This window comes from Typopeltis vanoorti, chromosome 16 (genome assembly GCF_054136105.1).
Source record: "Typopeltis vanoorti isolate ZY-2024b chromosome 16, IOZ_Tvanoo_1.0, whole genome shotgun sequence".
Classification (NCBI taxonomy): domain Eukaryota; kingdom Metazoa; phylum Arthropoda; class Arachnida; order Uropygi; family Thelyphonidae; genus Typopeltis; species Typopeltis vanoorti.
The window spans coordinates 86,473,075-86,490,114 of NC_143564.1; the positions used below are offsets into that span (position 1 = coordinate 86,473,075).

The following is a 17,040-nucleotide window of genomic DNA, read 5'->3' on the forward strand; positions in this document are numbered from 1 at the left end:
CACTGCCCTGCTAAAGTATTGTATATTTTCAAGCGTGTTTCTTTTTGTACTATATTTGGATTGAATGTTCTATTTATCAGGCCTATAATCTGTAAAAATTTTGAAGGTTTTAATTTTGTCTTTTTCTCCTTCATATATTTCATATTTTTATTTATTTTCACATTTTATTTAATAAAAATAAGCAATTAAAACCCATCAAGTTTAATAAGTCATAAGACTTACATCCTCAGGGTACTGGTACATAAGTTTTACACAACAAAAGCCTATTAACAATTAATTATATATATTATATGTTCTTGATAACTTCACGACTGTAACATATAATTGATAAACCAGAATAATACAAATGGTAAATTTGTTACTGTATGAGTGTTGGAATGTTGCTAGTTGTTGCTAACATGTTCTGTGGCGTCGTGTATTATATCCTAGGTAAGTGACAGTTAAATTTTTGATGAAAGCAGACCATACTTGATTTTTATTGCATTGTGTGGGGATCCTAAGCATTTGTGAGGTTTTTTAAATTTTCTTGTAAAACATTTATGATCAATATATGACATTTTTGTTTGTTGCCAAAGTATTGATAGCCAGTAGTGGTTGTGTGGAATGCCAGGCCTGATTTATACTCTCTTCTTATTTCATTGTCTTTTACATGTTCAGACATGCGGATCTCTCCCGACTGGCCTATATAACAAATGCCACAAGAGCAATGGTTGGTAAAATACAAGAGCAAGAGAAACTTGTCGAGTTTTAATTGCTTATTTTTGGTAAACTCCTTATTTGGTTTCAGGATAAATTGTGGTTGGTCGGTGAATTTAGTGTTCGTGTAAAATTGTGTTTTTTGTCTGTTTTATTTTTTTTTCCCTTAGAAAATTAGTATTTTATAACATTTTTATTAAGATATTTCATCAATAAGTATAAGTTTAAAAGGGCACCAAAAACACACACGAAACGTAATTCTAAGAAGAGCACTGCAGGTGAGAACAAGAAGGCTAACCTCGCTAATGAGGTTATTGGAGATGTGGAGGAGGTTAATGAAAATGAATTAACATCCAAAATAGCAAAATTAAAGCAGATCATCAGGGAAATGACACAGGCATTAGATTAGAAAAAGTTGAGAGGCATTTAAATGAGAAAAAGGAAAATAGGAAAAAGAAAATTAAGCAGCAAAATAAGAAACAGCAGAGTACAGAAATCAGGTAAGTCAGGAAATAACAGAAATCAGGTAAGTGATGTTGTTTGTAAAAAGAAAGATGTTATTTGGTATGGTGACCCTATAATAAAACATGCTATTGATGAGCGAGTTATAACTTTGAGTTTTCCTGTAGCGAAAATTAAGAATATAAAGGAAGCAATTCAAAAACAGAAAAGAAAAGTAAATGAAATCGTAATTGTAGTAAGTACTAACAATTACGATCTCATAATGAACTTAACTAGCGATGAGGTCATTATGAGAGAAGACATGAAAAGGTTACGTGTGTAGAGGCTTAAGTGCTGTGAGGACATCATGTTGGAGGCTTAATGGATTTTTTACAACACTCACAAAGAATTGAAATAGAATTTAATACTCCTATATTTCGTCCTAGTCACTAGGACATCTACGGGGATTACAAAATCAATTAATGTAACATATGCACAAATAACAAATAAAAAACAAAAATATGAGAATGGGGAACTGGACAATGAGACTTATTTGTGCCTATGGTCCCACAGAAGGTTCTACTAAGGTAGAAGTGGAGGAATTTTTTGAGGCTTTAGAAAAAGCAACTGACACAATGAAAAAGGAAAAGTTGGTCCTTGTTGGGGATCTAAATAGTAGAGTAGGAAATGATTGTGAGACATACAAAAATATTTTGGGAAAATTTGGAGAAAAGAGCAAAGCTAATAATAATGGCAAATATCTGTTGGATTTCTGCTCAGGACATGGACTGGTTATTACTAACACCATGTTCCAACATAAAAATGTGCACAAATTCACATGGAGAGAAGAGGCTAGGAATAAGAAAAGTCTCATTGACTATGTTATTGTTGATAGTGATGTTTTCTCCATGGTGCAGGACACCAGAGTGTACAGAGGATTTGAAATTGGAAGTGATCACTATTTAGTCTTGAGCAGGATAAAATTGAATTTCATATTGAAAAGAATAACATGTAAGAAAGTTTTAAAACGAATAAAAGTTGAGCAGCTCTCAGATGTAAACTGTAGACTAAAATACAGAAATATTATTGAAAAGAAAATGAAAGAGTTTGAGAACAGGAATCAAACCTTGGAGATTCAGTGGCAAACTCTGAAGGAAACATTGATTGATTCTGCCAGAGAGGCATGTGGTGAGGTTGTGTGCAAAGATAAAAAAATCAGAACTCCCTGGTGGACACAGGAAGTTAAAGAGGCAGTGAAGGAAAAGAAGAAAGCATATCAAAAGTTCCTGGCAAATAAGTCAGCTTTTACTCTTACAGAATACAGAGACAAATGTAAGAAAGCTAAACAGTGTGTAAAACTAGCTAAACAAAAGTCATGGGAGGACTTTGGCAAGAATATAGAAAATAAATATCAAGAAGGTGGCAAAATATTCTGGAGGTTGTTGAAGAAGCTTAGGAATGGAGGAAAGAGTGCTGTAAAAGGAATTAGAGATGATAAAGGTGAAATGAAAACAGGAGAAAAAGATATCCTTGAAGTATGGAGTAATTACTTTGAAAAACTGCTAAATGAAACAAGCAGTGATGACAGCACAGTGATAAAAAACACTGACCAGGCATGCAGTCAGGAATACATATCCATACTTGAAGTAGAAAAAGCCATCAAAGGCTTGAAATGTGGAAAGGCAGCAGGAGTAGATGATATTCGACCAGAAATGCTGAAGTATGGTGGTATAAGAGTCTTACAGTGGCTGCACTGCATAGTTCAGAAAGCCTGGACAGAGGGACGAATTCCCGATGATTGGAGTAGAGCTCTCATAGTACCCATATATAAAATGGGAAATAAAACTGAATGTGAGAATTACAGAGGTATTTCCCTACTGAGTGTTCCTGGCAAGATCTATGCAAGTATACTTGAGAAACAGTTGAGAAGAATTGTGGAAGAAAAGCTTGGTGAAGAACAAGCTGGATTCAGACCAAATAGAGGCTGTCAGGATCAGATCTTCACTTTACGACAAATAGTCGAGAAAGCATGGGAATATAACAAAGATCTGTATTTAAGTTTTGTCGATTTGGAAAAGGCATATGACAAGGTGCCAAGAGAGAAGCTATTCAATACGCTGCAGTTATATGGTGTCAATGGAGCATTATATCAAGCAATACTTAGTCTTTATTTGAGTTGTGAGTCAGCAGTTAGAATTGAAGGAAGTACAGGAAGATGGTTTAATGTTAAATCTGGTATGAGACAAGGATGTACATTATCCCCTCTGTTATTCATTATCTATATGGATCACATTATGAAGGAATGTGGTATTAAACCTGATATCAAAATTGGAGATGTTAATGTCAGCTCTTTGCTTTATGCGGATGATGTTATACTTCTAAATAAATCTGCTACAAGTCTGCAAGATTCTCTGACTAAATTGAATAGCTGTTGTAATAGATATGGTATGAAGGTCAGCAATAAAAAGACAAAGACAATGAAAATAGGCAGAATCATTGAAAATGTCAACTGTGTTGTGAATGGAGAACCTGTGGAACAAGTAAAACATTTCAGCTACTTAGGCACAATTTTTACTGAAGATGGTAAACTAAATATAGAAATAGACAACAGAATCAGCAAAGCTGGCATTGTGGGAAGTCAATTGAATAAATTCATATGGAATAAGAAAGAAATTAGTCGGAACACTAAATTAGCTGTATACAAGACTGTGTTCAAACCAATTTTAACTTATGGATCTGAGAGCTGGGTCAGAAGTAAAACACTTGACCAAAGACTAGAGACCGCAGATATGAGAGTCCTGAGAAAGATTAGAGGCGTGAACAGATGGCATCAATGGCAATATCATATTAAAAATGAGGATATTAGGAAAGAACTTGACATTGTCAGCATCCAGGAATGCGTTAGCAGAGCTAATCTCAGATGGTATGGTCACTTAAATAGAATGGGAGAGAAAAGATTAGCAAAACAAGTGTTCTCTGCCAGGTTGGCAGGAAAACGACCCAGAGGAAGACCAAGATATAGGTGGATTGATACGGTAGAAAGTGCCTTAGACGATAGAAATATAAGATCTGATAATGTTGGAGTCTTGACAAGTAACAGACTGATATGGAGGAAAATTGTAGATAGGAAGTTAGTAATGATGTAATTTTTTCATGTAGTACTGTCATATCCTGTACGCCCCTTGAGGGTAAATGGCAGGAATATGATGATGATGCACAAATAACAAACAATACTAAGCCCAACCACGTGGGTGACACTAAAGTCCTATCTAGGTAGAGCGCCCTCTAAGGGCAGTAGTAGGTGGCCTGGAATGTAAGGTGGGAACTCTGGTGATGAGTGTTTCCCAAATCTTTGGAAGCTTAATGCAACCATATTTATTGAGATTTGGTTGGTTTTTGAGAGCTGCTGCTGCTTCTAAGAAAAGTCTCTCTTTCTTGAATTTGCTGTGGTGGAGCATGGTGGTTTTCTTCCATGATACTCTGTGGGTGGTGTCCAAAGCATGGTCAGCCAAGCCTGAATGGCCATAGTTGTGTTTGAAGATGTAAGGCTTGTGTTCCTCTAGACGGATGGATGCTGATCTGCCTGTCTGTCCAAAGTACGCCAGCTTACAGGAACAGGGTACTTTGTAAACTCCAGGCAGAGAGAGAGAGGAGGGAGCTGATCTGGCCCCCTGATGTCACGAAAAAACTTAAACCTTTCCGCTCCTGTTCCCCCCCGAATATACGGTTTACCAAAAATCCACAAACCCAATTCCCCACTCAGGCCTATAGTAGATGCTACCAATGCACCTTGCTATAGACTATCTAAACAGCTGGCCAACACTCTGATCCCCCTCACCGGAAGGTCCCCTTCCTATATAAAAAACTCGACCCACTTTAAAGCCCTCACAGAAAATTTAACCTTGAAGAAGACAGACATATTGGTAAGCTTTGATATCTCCTCTTTGTTTACCAATATTCCTTTAATTGACACCTTATCTCTCTTAGAGAACATTTTTCCCTCTGACATCTTAGATCTCTTTTCCTTTGCCATTAACTCTGGATATTTCTCTTGGAACAACAAAATCTACAAGCAGATAGAGGGAACTGCCATGGGTTCCCCCCTCTCACCCCCCCTTGCCAATTTCTATATGGAAGATTTCGAAAAACGAGCCATAGACTCAGCCCCACTCAAACCTTCTATCTGGCTAAGATATGTAGATGATGTGTTCTCTATTTGGCCTCATGGCCCAGACACGTTAGACTCCTTCCTCAGTCATCTCAATAGTCTACATCCAAGAATCCAGTTCACTATGGAAAAGGAAAAGAACAATTGTTTACCCTTCCTAGACACCTTAGTCACACGCCTGCCTAATGATACACTTACCTTCACCGTATACAGAAAACCCACACACACAGGCAGATACATTCACAAACTCTCCCACCACCACCCCTCTCAACAATATGGCATTATTAAAACTCTTACCAAGAGAGCCCACAATCTTTGTTCCAGTGGAACCGCCCTCACTAATGAGCTTAACCACATGCACAGCACTTTCCTCTCTAATGGCTACAGTGATCACAGTATCAAAAAAATAATCCAACTCCTCCCCCATTCCCCTTCCTTCTTGTCAACAAGATTTTAAAAATGCCATCACCATACCTTACATCCGTGGCACTTCTGAAAAAATAGCCAAGATACTAAAACAGTACAATCTACACACAGCATATAAGCCCCACCGCAAACTGGCTACCCTTATCCGTTCTACGAAAGATCAGCTCCCTCCTCTCTCTCTGCCTGGAGTTTACAAAGTACCCTGTTCCTGTAAGCTGGCGTACTTTGGACAGACAGACAGATCAGCATCCATCCGTCTAGAGGAACACAAGTCTTACATCTTCAAACACAACTATGGCAATTCAGGCTTGGCTGACCATGCTTTGGACACCACCCACAGAGTATCATGGAAGAAAACCACCATGCTCCACCACAGCAAATTCAAGAAAGAGAGACTTTTCTTAGAAGCAGCAGCAGCTCTCAAAAACCAACCAAATCTCAATAAATATGGTTGCATTAAGCTTCCAAAGATTTGGGAAACACTCATCACCAGAGTTCTCACCTTACATTCCAGGCCACCTACTACTGCCCTTAGAGGGCGCTCTACCTAGATAGGACTTTAGTGTCACCCACGTGGTTGGGCTTAGTATTGTTTGTTATTTGTGCATATGTTACATTAATTGATTTTGTAATCCCCGTAGATGTCCTAGTGACTAGGACGAAATATAGGAGTATTAAATTCTATTTTAATTCTTTGTGAGTGTTGTAAAAAATCCATTAAGCCTCCAATATGACGTGAAAAGGTTGTTGGAAGAGGTAATAGTGAGAAAGTGAAAATGGTCAGTAATTTACCTCGATATCATAAAAATGAATTAAGAAGAAGGGCTATGATGGCAAATGATTTGAGGCATAGGCTGTGTAGAATGAATGGATAAGAGTTTTTGGATGTGTGGAGTGAGTTTGAGGGGAAGATTGGATTTTTATAAGAGGGACGGCCTATACCTGAATGTGTTTGGTATCAGAAGGCTAGAAAAGATAACTGGTATGAGACCTAACACAGAGAGTCAGGAAAACTAAATTATAAAGGGAGGAATGGTGAGAATGTGAGTGTAAGAGCAACAATGTTATGTAACTGTGTTAATGATGGGAATTGGCTTTGTCATGGAAATGTTGACAAGGAGAGAACAATTTTGACTTTGTGTTTATCTGTTTCGGACCCATCAAACGTGTGCAAAGATGTCTACATGTATAAGGCACTAGAGAAGAATAGAGATCTGTAAGTTGTCCAACTGTGTCAGTCAGACTGCAGACAAGGCAATACAAAAGAATAAACAGATTATGTCTATAAACAAATGCTAGGAGTATCAGAAACAAAGGGATAGTTTGTTGCCTTAATCAATATGTTGGGACCTCAAATTGTAGGCATTAGGGAGACCTGACTATCAGGATCACACATACTAACTGGTATCGAGTTTAAAGAGTACAGTATTTTTTAGGAAGGATGGAGGGGGCTGTGCTGCTAATGATATCGGATGACTTGAATCCTGTTAGAGTTGAGACCTATAATTGTAGTACTACTACTAACCATATTTCATGTGGCAGGTAGTTTGAAGCCATCTGGTGTGAGGTGGAATCTAACAAGATCAATTGCATAGCGGGAGTGTTGTTACAGACCTGGTGGATTGGTTGCTAGTAATGAAAAAATGCATCACCTAATAGAAAAGATGTGAGTGAAAAGAGTAATCATCATGGGAGACTTTAATTATCCAAATATTGATTGGATAGCAGTAGAATCTCATGAGGAGAATGAAAATGCATTTATTGAGCTGTTGCAGGACAACTTCCTCAAGAAACATGTGACAGAAAAAACTCGAGGTCGAAGGGTGTTGGATTTGATTATAGTGTCAGAGGGTGTTTCATTTAAAGACCTAACTATTCTGCCTCTGGTTGGTGACAGTGATCATGCTGTAATCACTTGGGAAGTGACTAAGTTTATGAATGTTTCATTCAGAAAAGGTTATATGGTATAAGCAGGAAATTATGACCAACTGAGGAGTATACTGAGTTCAGTGGAATGGAATTGGTTGCTGAATGGGAAGAATATTGATAGTGCATCGGAAGCATTTAAACAATACTTAGATGATGCGATATCAGAATGTGTCCCAAGAGTTCGAAGAATAAATAGTGGGAGTCAAATGGATGTGCAATCGTATAAAGCAAGAGATTCGTAAGAAAAGGATGATGTGGAAGGAATACTGTGTGCATAAGGATGATGTCCATTATGAAAGTTATAAGCAGCAGGCTACAATAGTGACAACTGTTGTACATAAAGCAAGGTCTGAGTACGGAAAAAAAAAACTGGCTCTGTGCTAAAGACAACCCACAAGAATTCTATCGATATCCTGCAAGTAAAAGAAATAATGAACATGCAGAATAACTCTTCTGAATGCAGATAGTGTGAGGGTTACAGATGCAGAAGAGGTTGTTCAGTTAATGAGTGCCAATTTTGTTAAACCCTATCAACCTGGTGTACACGACATTGAGCTCACTGCTACCACTTCACTTGATGAAGAAACTCAGGTATATGAGGATGAGGTATTAGAGCTGTTGCACAAACTGAATAAAAATTCAGTAATAGGGACTGATGGGATATCAGCATGTGTGCTAAAAGAGTGTTCAGCTGAACTGGCTATTCCTTTGACCAAGCTGTTTAATATGAGTCTCAGAACAGGAAAGATTCTGCAGGAATGGAAAGAATGTATGCAAAAACTGATGTATCCAACTATCGACCAATTAATATCTCAGGAGTGGTGGTGAAAATTTTGGAAAAATTGGTTAGGGCTTGCATTCAGAAATGGGATAACAGTGAATCTCTACTTTGCAACGAGCAACATGGGTTTACTAAGTTACGGTCATCTTTTAGCGACTTACTCACATTCTATAACAATGTTACCATTGAACTAGATGAGGGGAATGGATACATCTTGATACTTTGGGATTTTGCTAAGGCTTTTAACAGAATACAGCATGGTGGACTGTTGCATAAATTGGAGAATACAGGTTTGGGTTATAGAAGATTAGCCTGGATAAGAGGATGGCTGACTGACAGATATCAAAAAGTGGTATATGGGGATGTGAGTCTGCAAGATGTAAGGTAACTAGTGGTGTACCACAAGGATCAGTGCTTGGTCTGCTGTTATTCAGTCTGTACATTAATGATATTGGGAAGGATTTGACAAGCAACATACAGCTATTTGCTGATGATGGAAAGATAGGTAGGGTAATTGGGAATGCTTCTGATATACAGTATTTGCAGAATGATTTGAATAGGCTGTAATTGTGGGCATGGGAAAATGGATGTCAGTTCAATGTCGAGTCATTCATTTCACTGTAATTAGATATCCAATGTCATATTATATTGATGGGATTATGCTAAAAGAAACTGATGAGGCTAGGGATCTTGGAGTGTTAGTAGACAGGAAGTTGAAGTTCAGGGACCATGTAGCAAAGATTGTAAAGACAACTCAAATGATAATTGCAATGTTGAAACGAGCATTCACATATAAAGTATGGATGTCACTTTGCCTCTTTACAAAGCCTTGATAAGACCTCACTTGATGGAATTTTTCAGTTGGATGTTGTGAGTTGCAAACAGTGTGAAAATTCAAGAATAAGTATGATAGCTGGCACGTGTGGTATGTGGCCTGTCTCACCGAGTCTCCCTGACTTCCTGGAGGTCTTTCTTAATAATAATAATAATATGGTCTCAGTACCAAAAACTTCCCACAGAACTGCTAAATCCCAGAAACTTTTCTTTGCATCAACACAGAAATATTTTGCTGAGTTATTGCAAATCTGGCATTCTATTATAGTTCTACATTGAGTCTCTGAGCTCTTCGGTATGATCCATTTTACTGTTAATGTTTGTCTATGAAGATTGCAAGACTGCAGTGTCCTTTTATACCTATGTAAGCTATGGTTGTGATGTATGTAGCCATATCCATTACCACAAAAGTGTGGTAATGAATATTTTAGATCAGATAGTGTAGATCACATATTGAACACAAAGCACATTACATGACAAGATCATGTGGAAAGTGTGATATCTCGCATGCTTTGGTATACATTCTATATAGGTGTCACAAGACGTTCCTTCCCATGCTCTCAATTTTGTGTATGAATACATATATATGCATTATAACATGCACATATGGGGGGGATCTAGAAAGTTCTGATAAACACCTAGAACAAAAATGATATTCAAGCAACTAATATAACTAAGAAAAAATATACGAGGATATAAGAACATGAGTTACCTTCATAATTCTGCTACTAGTGTGTTGTTTCTTGTGGTTATATCGGTTACTTTAATATCATTTTGTTCTAGGTGTTATCAGAACTTTCTAGGACCCCCCCCCCCCATATATATACATACAATTGCGTGTGCACATGTTATAATGCTGTTCTTTTTTTTTTTTTTTTAATTTTATTTTTCTAGATGATATGCCAGCATTAGTTCATGGGATGAGATTACTGAATCAAGCTGATCCATGTGTTCAAGTTCTCATTCAGGAATCTGGCGAACATGTATTAGTAACAGCTGGAGAAGTTCATCTTCAGCGTTGTTTGGATGACTTAAAAGAAAGGTATCTCTTCTTGATTTTTATCATAACCAGTGATCACCTGTTTTCTTTGCTTGTTTGTTTTCAGTTGTGAATGATTAGCTTTTTATAGAGATTTCAGTGACAACTATTCATATTGAATAAAAAATTTTATATTTGTTTCAGCTGAGTAATCTTTATAGAAACATTATATTGACATTTTAGCCATGTCTGCTTTGCAAATATCTTTTAGCATATGATAAATTTGATAGATGCAACACTATCATAACCCACTAAGCAACTAAGGCAATGCCTAGGAGTGGCAAAAATTGAAACTATTAAAAATTAATAAATGGATATATTTTCCTATTTTAAACATTCAGATTAATTAAAGCGATCGTTATTGATATATGCACTCGTAGACATTTTTTTTTGTCTGCAGGTACTTATGACAATATATTCACTGAGCTGTTGCAAGTGGTTGCTAACCATTGATTGTGTTTATATTCAGTGAGTAATATAGTTATTTATCTATGATGATATCTTCTCTAGTTCATTGCAACTAAAAGTATCCATAACAAAAGAATAATAAATTTAGTAAAATCAGCATTGCATATGAATAGTTTGTATCAAGATATTCATTTAGGAAACAGCTTTTATGAGGTTTGCATGTGAATTTCATTATTAATAACTTAATTAGACATAATGAAATTAATTTGCATGTAAATTACATAAAGAAAAATAAAACATTTAATATTGAACAGTTTTATTTTGTGATGAGTATCTCATCACATCATCAGAGTGAAGATACAGAAAAGAACAGACAATTACATGAATCGAGATATAATGATAACAGTATTATATTTTTAGATCTCTCTCTATCGATTTTGTAAATTCCACCAAACACCATGTCATTTTATTTAGTGTAATAATTTCGATAACATAAAATTATCCTGTCACCGGCTTCCATTTAACAGCCCAGTACTTTAACATAGTTTCCTTCACAATGGCATAGAAAATTATAAACATAGTCATCAACACAGCAATAAACAAGCTTAGACAATTGGTAAAGCAAGGCACTGGTCACTAGGATGCTAAAGTAAAGTGACATTTTAATAAATTAAAAATTTAATTATAGTTTGCATAAGATTTAGTTAGAGTTAACATAGCCTTCGCATAGTCAAAATGAAAAGTTTATGTAAAAAAAAGAATAACTGAATCGTTTTAATACCGACCATTTACAACCAGTTTCGGTAGCAAACTCTAGCTTTTTCAAGGCGTTTACGGAAAAACATAAAAACTAGTAAATGCAAATTGAAAGGAACATAAAAACGTTGTAAACAAACTAGTAGCTAAGATTACACGTTTGCGTGACAGAGACTGAAAGGACTTATTGTTCTTATTCATTATCACGCATGCATGTTTGTTGTAAATTTCTACTGTAGTGATCCCTTTCATCAGGTCAATTTTTTATCAAATAGCGAGAATACTAAGAGCCTACAACATCAGAGTGGTCTTCAAACCAACCACCAGCATCAGACAGGTTTTAGGATCCCCAAAAGATAAGGTGCCATTCTACAAATATCCAGGAGTATATTACATTCCTTGCTCCTGTGGTCTTGCCTACATTGGACAAACTTCACGGAGTTTAGAAATCAGACAAAAAGAACATGTTGGTGATGTAAACCACAACAGAAGTATCTCTTCCGGCTTAGCACATCATTTCTGTGCATCTAACCACACGATAGAGTGGCAAAACAGCTCCATGCCATATCTGGATGGCGACTACAGACATCGTTTATTCAAGGAAGCCACAATAGTGTTAATAACCGGTGGAAATCTCAACAGAAATCAGGGTACCATTCTAAACAGTTGGTGGAAAAACCTAATCCTCTCTCTAAATCCATCTGAACTACAGCTAGCCAGTAATCACATCACACGTTTACAACAAACACGCATGCGTGATAATGAATAAGAACAATAAGTCCTTTCAGTCTCTGTCACACGAATGTGTAACCTTAGCTACTAGTTTGTTTACAACGTTTTTATGTTCCTTTCAATTTGCATTTACTAGTTTTTATGTTTTTCCATAAATGCCTTGAAAAAGCTAGACAGTTTGCTAGCGAAATTGGTAGGCTATAATGTAAGATGTTTGTAAATGGTCAGTATTTAAACAATAGTCTATATGTTTAATTATCAAACAACCAAAATAGCTTGATTTTTTACATACATTTCTCATATTCACTTTATGTGAATAATGTATTAATTATATATGTACTCTAATATGCAAGTTTCATAGAAATGGTGTGATTTAATTTATTTTTAGTTCTAATTTACTAAATTCTATTTTTGTTTTTAAACTATTAATTTACTTTGCATCCTGATGAGCTACATGCTCTATGGGGAAATTTTTTATTAAAAACCATAAAAAGTGTAAACTATATTTACAGTGTCCCCATGGGTTCCAATGAAATAATGTTGACAGACCAGAAATTGGTACAATGAAACACTTCATAATGTCCATTGCAATGTCATTTTTCTTTGTATAATTGTCTGTTCATTTTGCATCACATCACTCCGATGTGATGTGATCCCATGAAATATATTTTACATTAAAATTTTTAATTTTCATTTTGCTTATTTATGTGTATAGTAAGTTCATTGAGGTTCACGTGTGTGTTTCTGTGCATCTTATGAAAGTGGTGTTTAGGTGCTTTTTAGTAATACAGGGTGTTTCAAAAAGAATGTCTCGATTTGAAAATTGTATATCTCTGTTTTCATTATTAAGTTTCATTATTTGTTAAAAATAAAGATGATATTATAGCACAGCCTATGATATGTCCCTGTTTGAAAATTGTATATCAGAGATATACAATTTTCAAATCAGGACATTCTTTTTGAAACACCCTGTACATCACTTACAATAGAAGTTTAAAGATTATTTCAAATTTGGTAATTAAATAAAAATGAAATTTTTTTTATTATTATTATTAACTTTTTTAAGTTACACTAACACTTTAAATTCCTAATGAATTTAAACAGCTATCTGGTGTAGCATATAAAAATATGTGTAACTAAAAAATAGTAATTATCCCGTCAAGTTGGTAGTCATTTTCCATTTTTGGTGGAATTTACAAAATCGATTACACCCCCAGAAAACAGATGCCAAGAGAAACAAAGTAAATCAGCAGTATCCACATCCATGTGACTGCACCTGCAGAAAATGGATACAAAAAAACCTGGTGCAGAAGTAGTGGAAACTCCTATTCAGCATGAAGAAGAAGTATCTACATCTATATCTACTACACCTATAGAAAACAGGCATGAAGAGAAATCTTTTGATACAGAAGAGGTTATGGTGAAGAAAGTTGGAACATTGCTCGACATGGAGAACATTTTCAACTTCTAGAAAATGAAAATGTTTCAAATCAATATTTCTAGATAATTATAGATAACATATTTTGCTGACAATTAGTACTTTTGGAATTCTCTTTAAAAATGGTTACAGAAAATTGAAATGGTTGCTAATACATTGCAATACCATGAAAAATCTCAGTCACATTTATCTAAGTTTTCAATGTGGCAAGAAATAAAAACTTGTTTAAACTTATACAGAACTATAGATTTCAAATAGCAACATTTAATTGATGAAGAGAGTAAACACTGAAAAGCTCTTCTTATTCTTTTATGCACAATAATTCAAACAATAGCATTCTAGAATTTTTCCTTTAGAGCAGCCCTTCTCAAATCATTGTCTGCAGTTCGATAAAGGACCACTTGGTTTTCACAGTAGGTTATAAGAGAATGTTATTGATAAATAATTTTTTATCTTAATTTGTAAATTTTCAGATACAGTTTAGAATATGATACATTACCGATCCTATTAATTAAAAAAGTTCTTTTACATAATTCAATTTCAGTATAATTCAAGACAGCATGTGACAAAACATGCATAAGATATAAGAATGAGAAAACTTTTTTTACATATTTCCTTGAATTTAGGGACTCCAAAATAGTACTTGCCTATGGGTGGCATGTATTCTAATGATGATCCTGAATATGTGTAATGCTGAAAAGAATGAAAAAGTTTTGGAATTAAACAGCTGCAGGGTATATTTAAATAGTGAGCAGCATTCATTCTGAAATAAGTTCTGGTAACTTCTGCATTAAGTAATATTTTGAATTAAAATAACCTTAGTTATTTTTAATTAAACGAGAACTGAATGGTAATATTCTCTTTCAGTAGCTGCAGAACATTTATGAATGTAGTCATAGTAAACTTGGGGTTGCATAGGATCCCACTTTTACTTTTGCTAAACATGAAGAAGGTTTGGAGTGACATTGATTGTGAGATCCTTTTAGTAATGAGTCCCTGGATTTATGGCTCTACATGAACAAAAATACTCATGGCCTAAAGTCCTATTGGAATGCATCGATCCCAGATTTCTTTATATTATGCTGCAGTATTAGGAAAAGCGAGCCTCCGTAGCTCAGTCGGATAGACGAGCACCTTTGGTCAGTAAGACCTGGGTTCGATTCCCATCCATGAAGCAAGGAACGTTTATCTGGTCTCTTTCAACTAAAGATGAGTTATCCAGTCTCATACATTGGTAGAGGGTTTTTCACCTGAAAACTCAGATTTTTCATCCCTCACAACAGGCAAACTGGCCTCATGAACACATGATTTACAGCCACGAATACTTACAACAATGTGGAAGAGATAGGGTCCTCACCACATTATCCTTACACCCATAGTCAACCATGAGTGACATCATGGTAGTCAACCTCCTGAATGGAGATGACACATTATTATGATGTTTGGGATTTGTAAGAGTTGTATGTGAGCCATCCACATTCTGGAAATTTTTGTTAAGATTTAGTTGGTTGATTTTAAGCCTTGCATGACAGAATTGGTATGATCATGAATGATCATACCAAACCATGTTTTGGTATGATCTAAGAATTGGTCACCTTTGCAAACTACTCAGCCATAAGGCTCATCAACTTTGCCATGCAAATGTTATTTAAGTACAACCAAGTACTTAAATAGCCAGTAGAATGGTAAAATCAAAGCTAGGAGGGAGCAAAAACATAATTATTACTAAATTTGAACATGTAATAACTCATAATAAAAAAAAAGTAAAATTGAACTCCCTGAATGAATTCCAGGCGAAGAAGAAAAATAAAAATATATATATATATATATATATATATATTGTTTTGTATAATAACAGATTCTTTGTTTGTTTGTTTTTTAAATTAGGTTTGCAAAAATAGAAATCAATGTATCCCCTCCAATTGTGCCTTTTCGTGAAACAGTTGTGCCTCCTCCCAAAGTCGATATGGTAAATGAAGCTATTGAAGAAAGGAGTTTAATTAAAAAAGCAACAAAGGTAAAATTTCTGTTACATACTTGTATAATTTGTCTAATAATAGTTTCAGGTACATTTGTACATTTTGTAAAAAAAAAGAGGTATTTCTTGTATTAGAATGGTTTCTATATTTTATATATTGCTGGCCTGATTGGTCGAGAGGTTAGCGTGTCCGCTCTCCAGCCAAAAGGCTGCAAGTTCAAATCCTGCAGTGGCATGGATGTTTGTGATTGTCTTTCACCTGCATACACTCATTCATGCAAGTATATAAATACTCTCCCAAGATGGAATGGGTCACCATGGGAGATGTAGATACAAAAATCTCCTGTAATGGGAGAGGCCTTTTTATCCAGCAGTGGGGAATATATAGGCTTATAAAAAATAAATATATCAGTAAACCCCTCCTCCCTTCCAGCTTTGAAAATTTTCATGTGCTTTTTTTTTTTTTTTTTTTTTTTTTTATGAATAAAATGATTGTTAGGATATATATATAGAAGGAAAGAAATTGAATTTATAGAACTCCTGTTCACTGATCACTTAAAATAGCATGTGATGAAGAGGAGCCGAAGTCTTCAGAGCTTTGGTTCTGGTGATACTATCATTGGACTTGGTCTTACAAACATGGTCACTTTGCTCCTGACTCTAAAGAGTGATCACGCTGTCCTAATCTAGAATGGTATCTAACCATGTTGAGTTTTTGTTCAGAAGGGCTATTAATATGAAACTGCAGAGCAGGTAATTATAACAAACTTGGAAAAATGGCTTGGAGGTAGGTGTCTTGGCTTTGGAATCAGTAAGGGTAAATCTTTTAGTTAGTGTACAGAGAAATGGGCAAGTGATGTTTGAGAAAACTACTGTAGATATAGGACTGCTTTTTGGTGTTAGGAGGATAAATCAGATGAGATGTAAATTGATGAATAACATCATTAATTCCAGTCCGGTTGGCCAAGTGGTTAGCATACCTGCTCTCCAACAGCCAGCTGGCTAGTGGTTTGAATCTCATTGTGGGCATGGATGGGATTTTGGGGATTGCCTTTAGATTAAGACACCACCACTCTGCTTATTGGAGTGCCTGAAGTGGATAGAAAGGTCCCGTGTTTGGTCTCTAGAGCAGGGTTACCAAATTTTGTGAAAATTAATTAAATTAAAAATAATAAAAAAACAATTAGTCCTCCCACATACCTATGTATTGTAGGTACACCCTCATGTGTGGGAGTCACTTAAAAACAAAGCACAGACTACAAGAGTAGTCATAGTAAGGAAGGCAAAATAAGATTATGAAAGGAAATTAGCTAACCTGCTCGATGGAAGAATAATTATAAAAGGATAACTGTAATCAGTACAAGAAATGGGAAAATGATTGTGTAAAAACTAGCAGGAAAGAAAAAATAATGGG

General features: G+C 35.5%; 1 protein-coding gene across 1 annotated transcript in view; it reads left to right on the top strand.

Annotated features, from left to right (window-relative positions):
• LOC150098172 (elongation factor-like GTPase 1) overlaps window positions 1-17,040 on the top strand; it is a 451,514-nt gene that overhangs the window by 265,146 nt on the left and 169,328 nt on the right. The window contains exons 19-20 of the mRNA XM_090406579.1: window positions 10,170-10,317; window positions 15,536-15,665. Coding sequence (XP_090262705.1) covers window positions 10,170-10,317; window positions 15,536-15,665 — 278 coding nt within the window. The remainder of the gene's footprint in view (window positions 1-10,169; window positions 10,318-15,535; window positions 15,666-17,040) is intronic.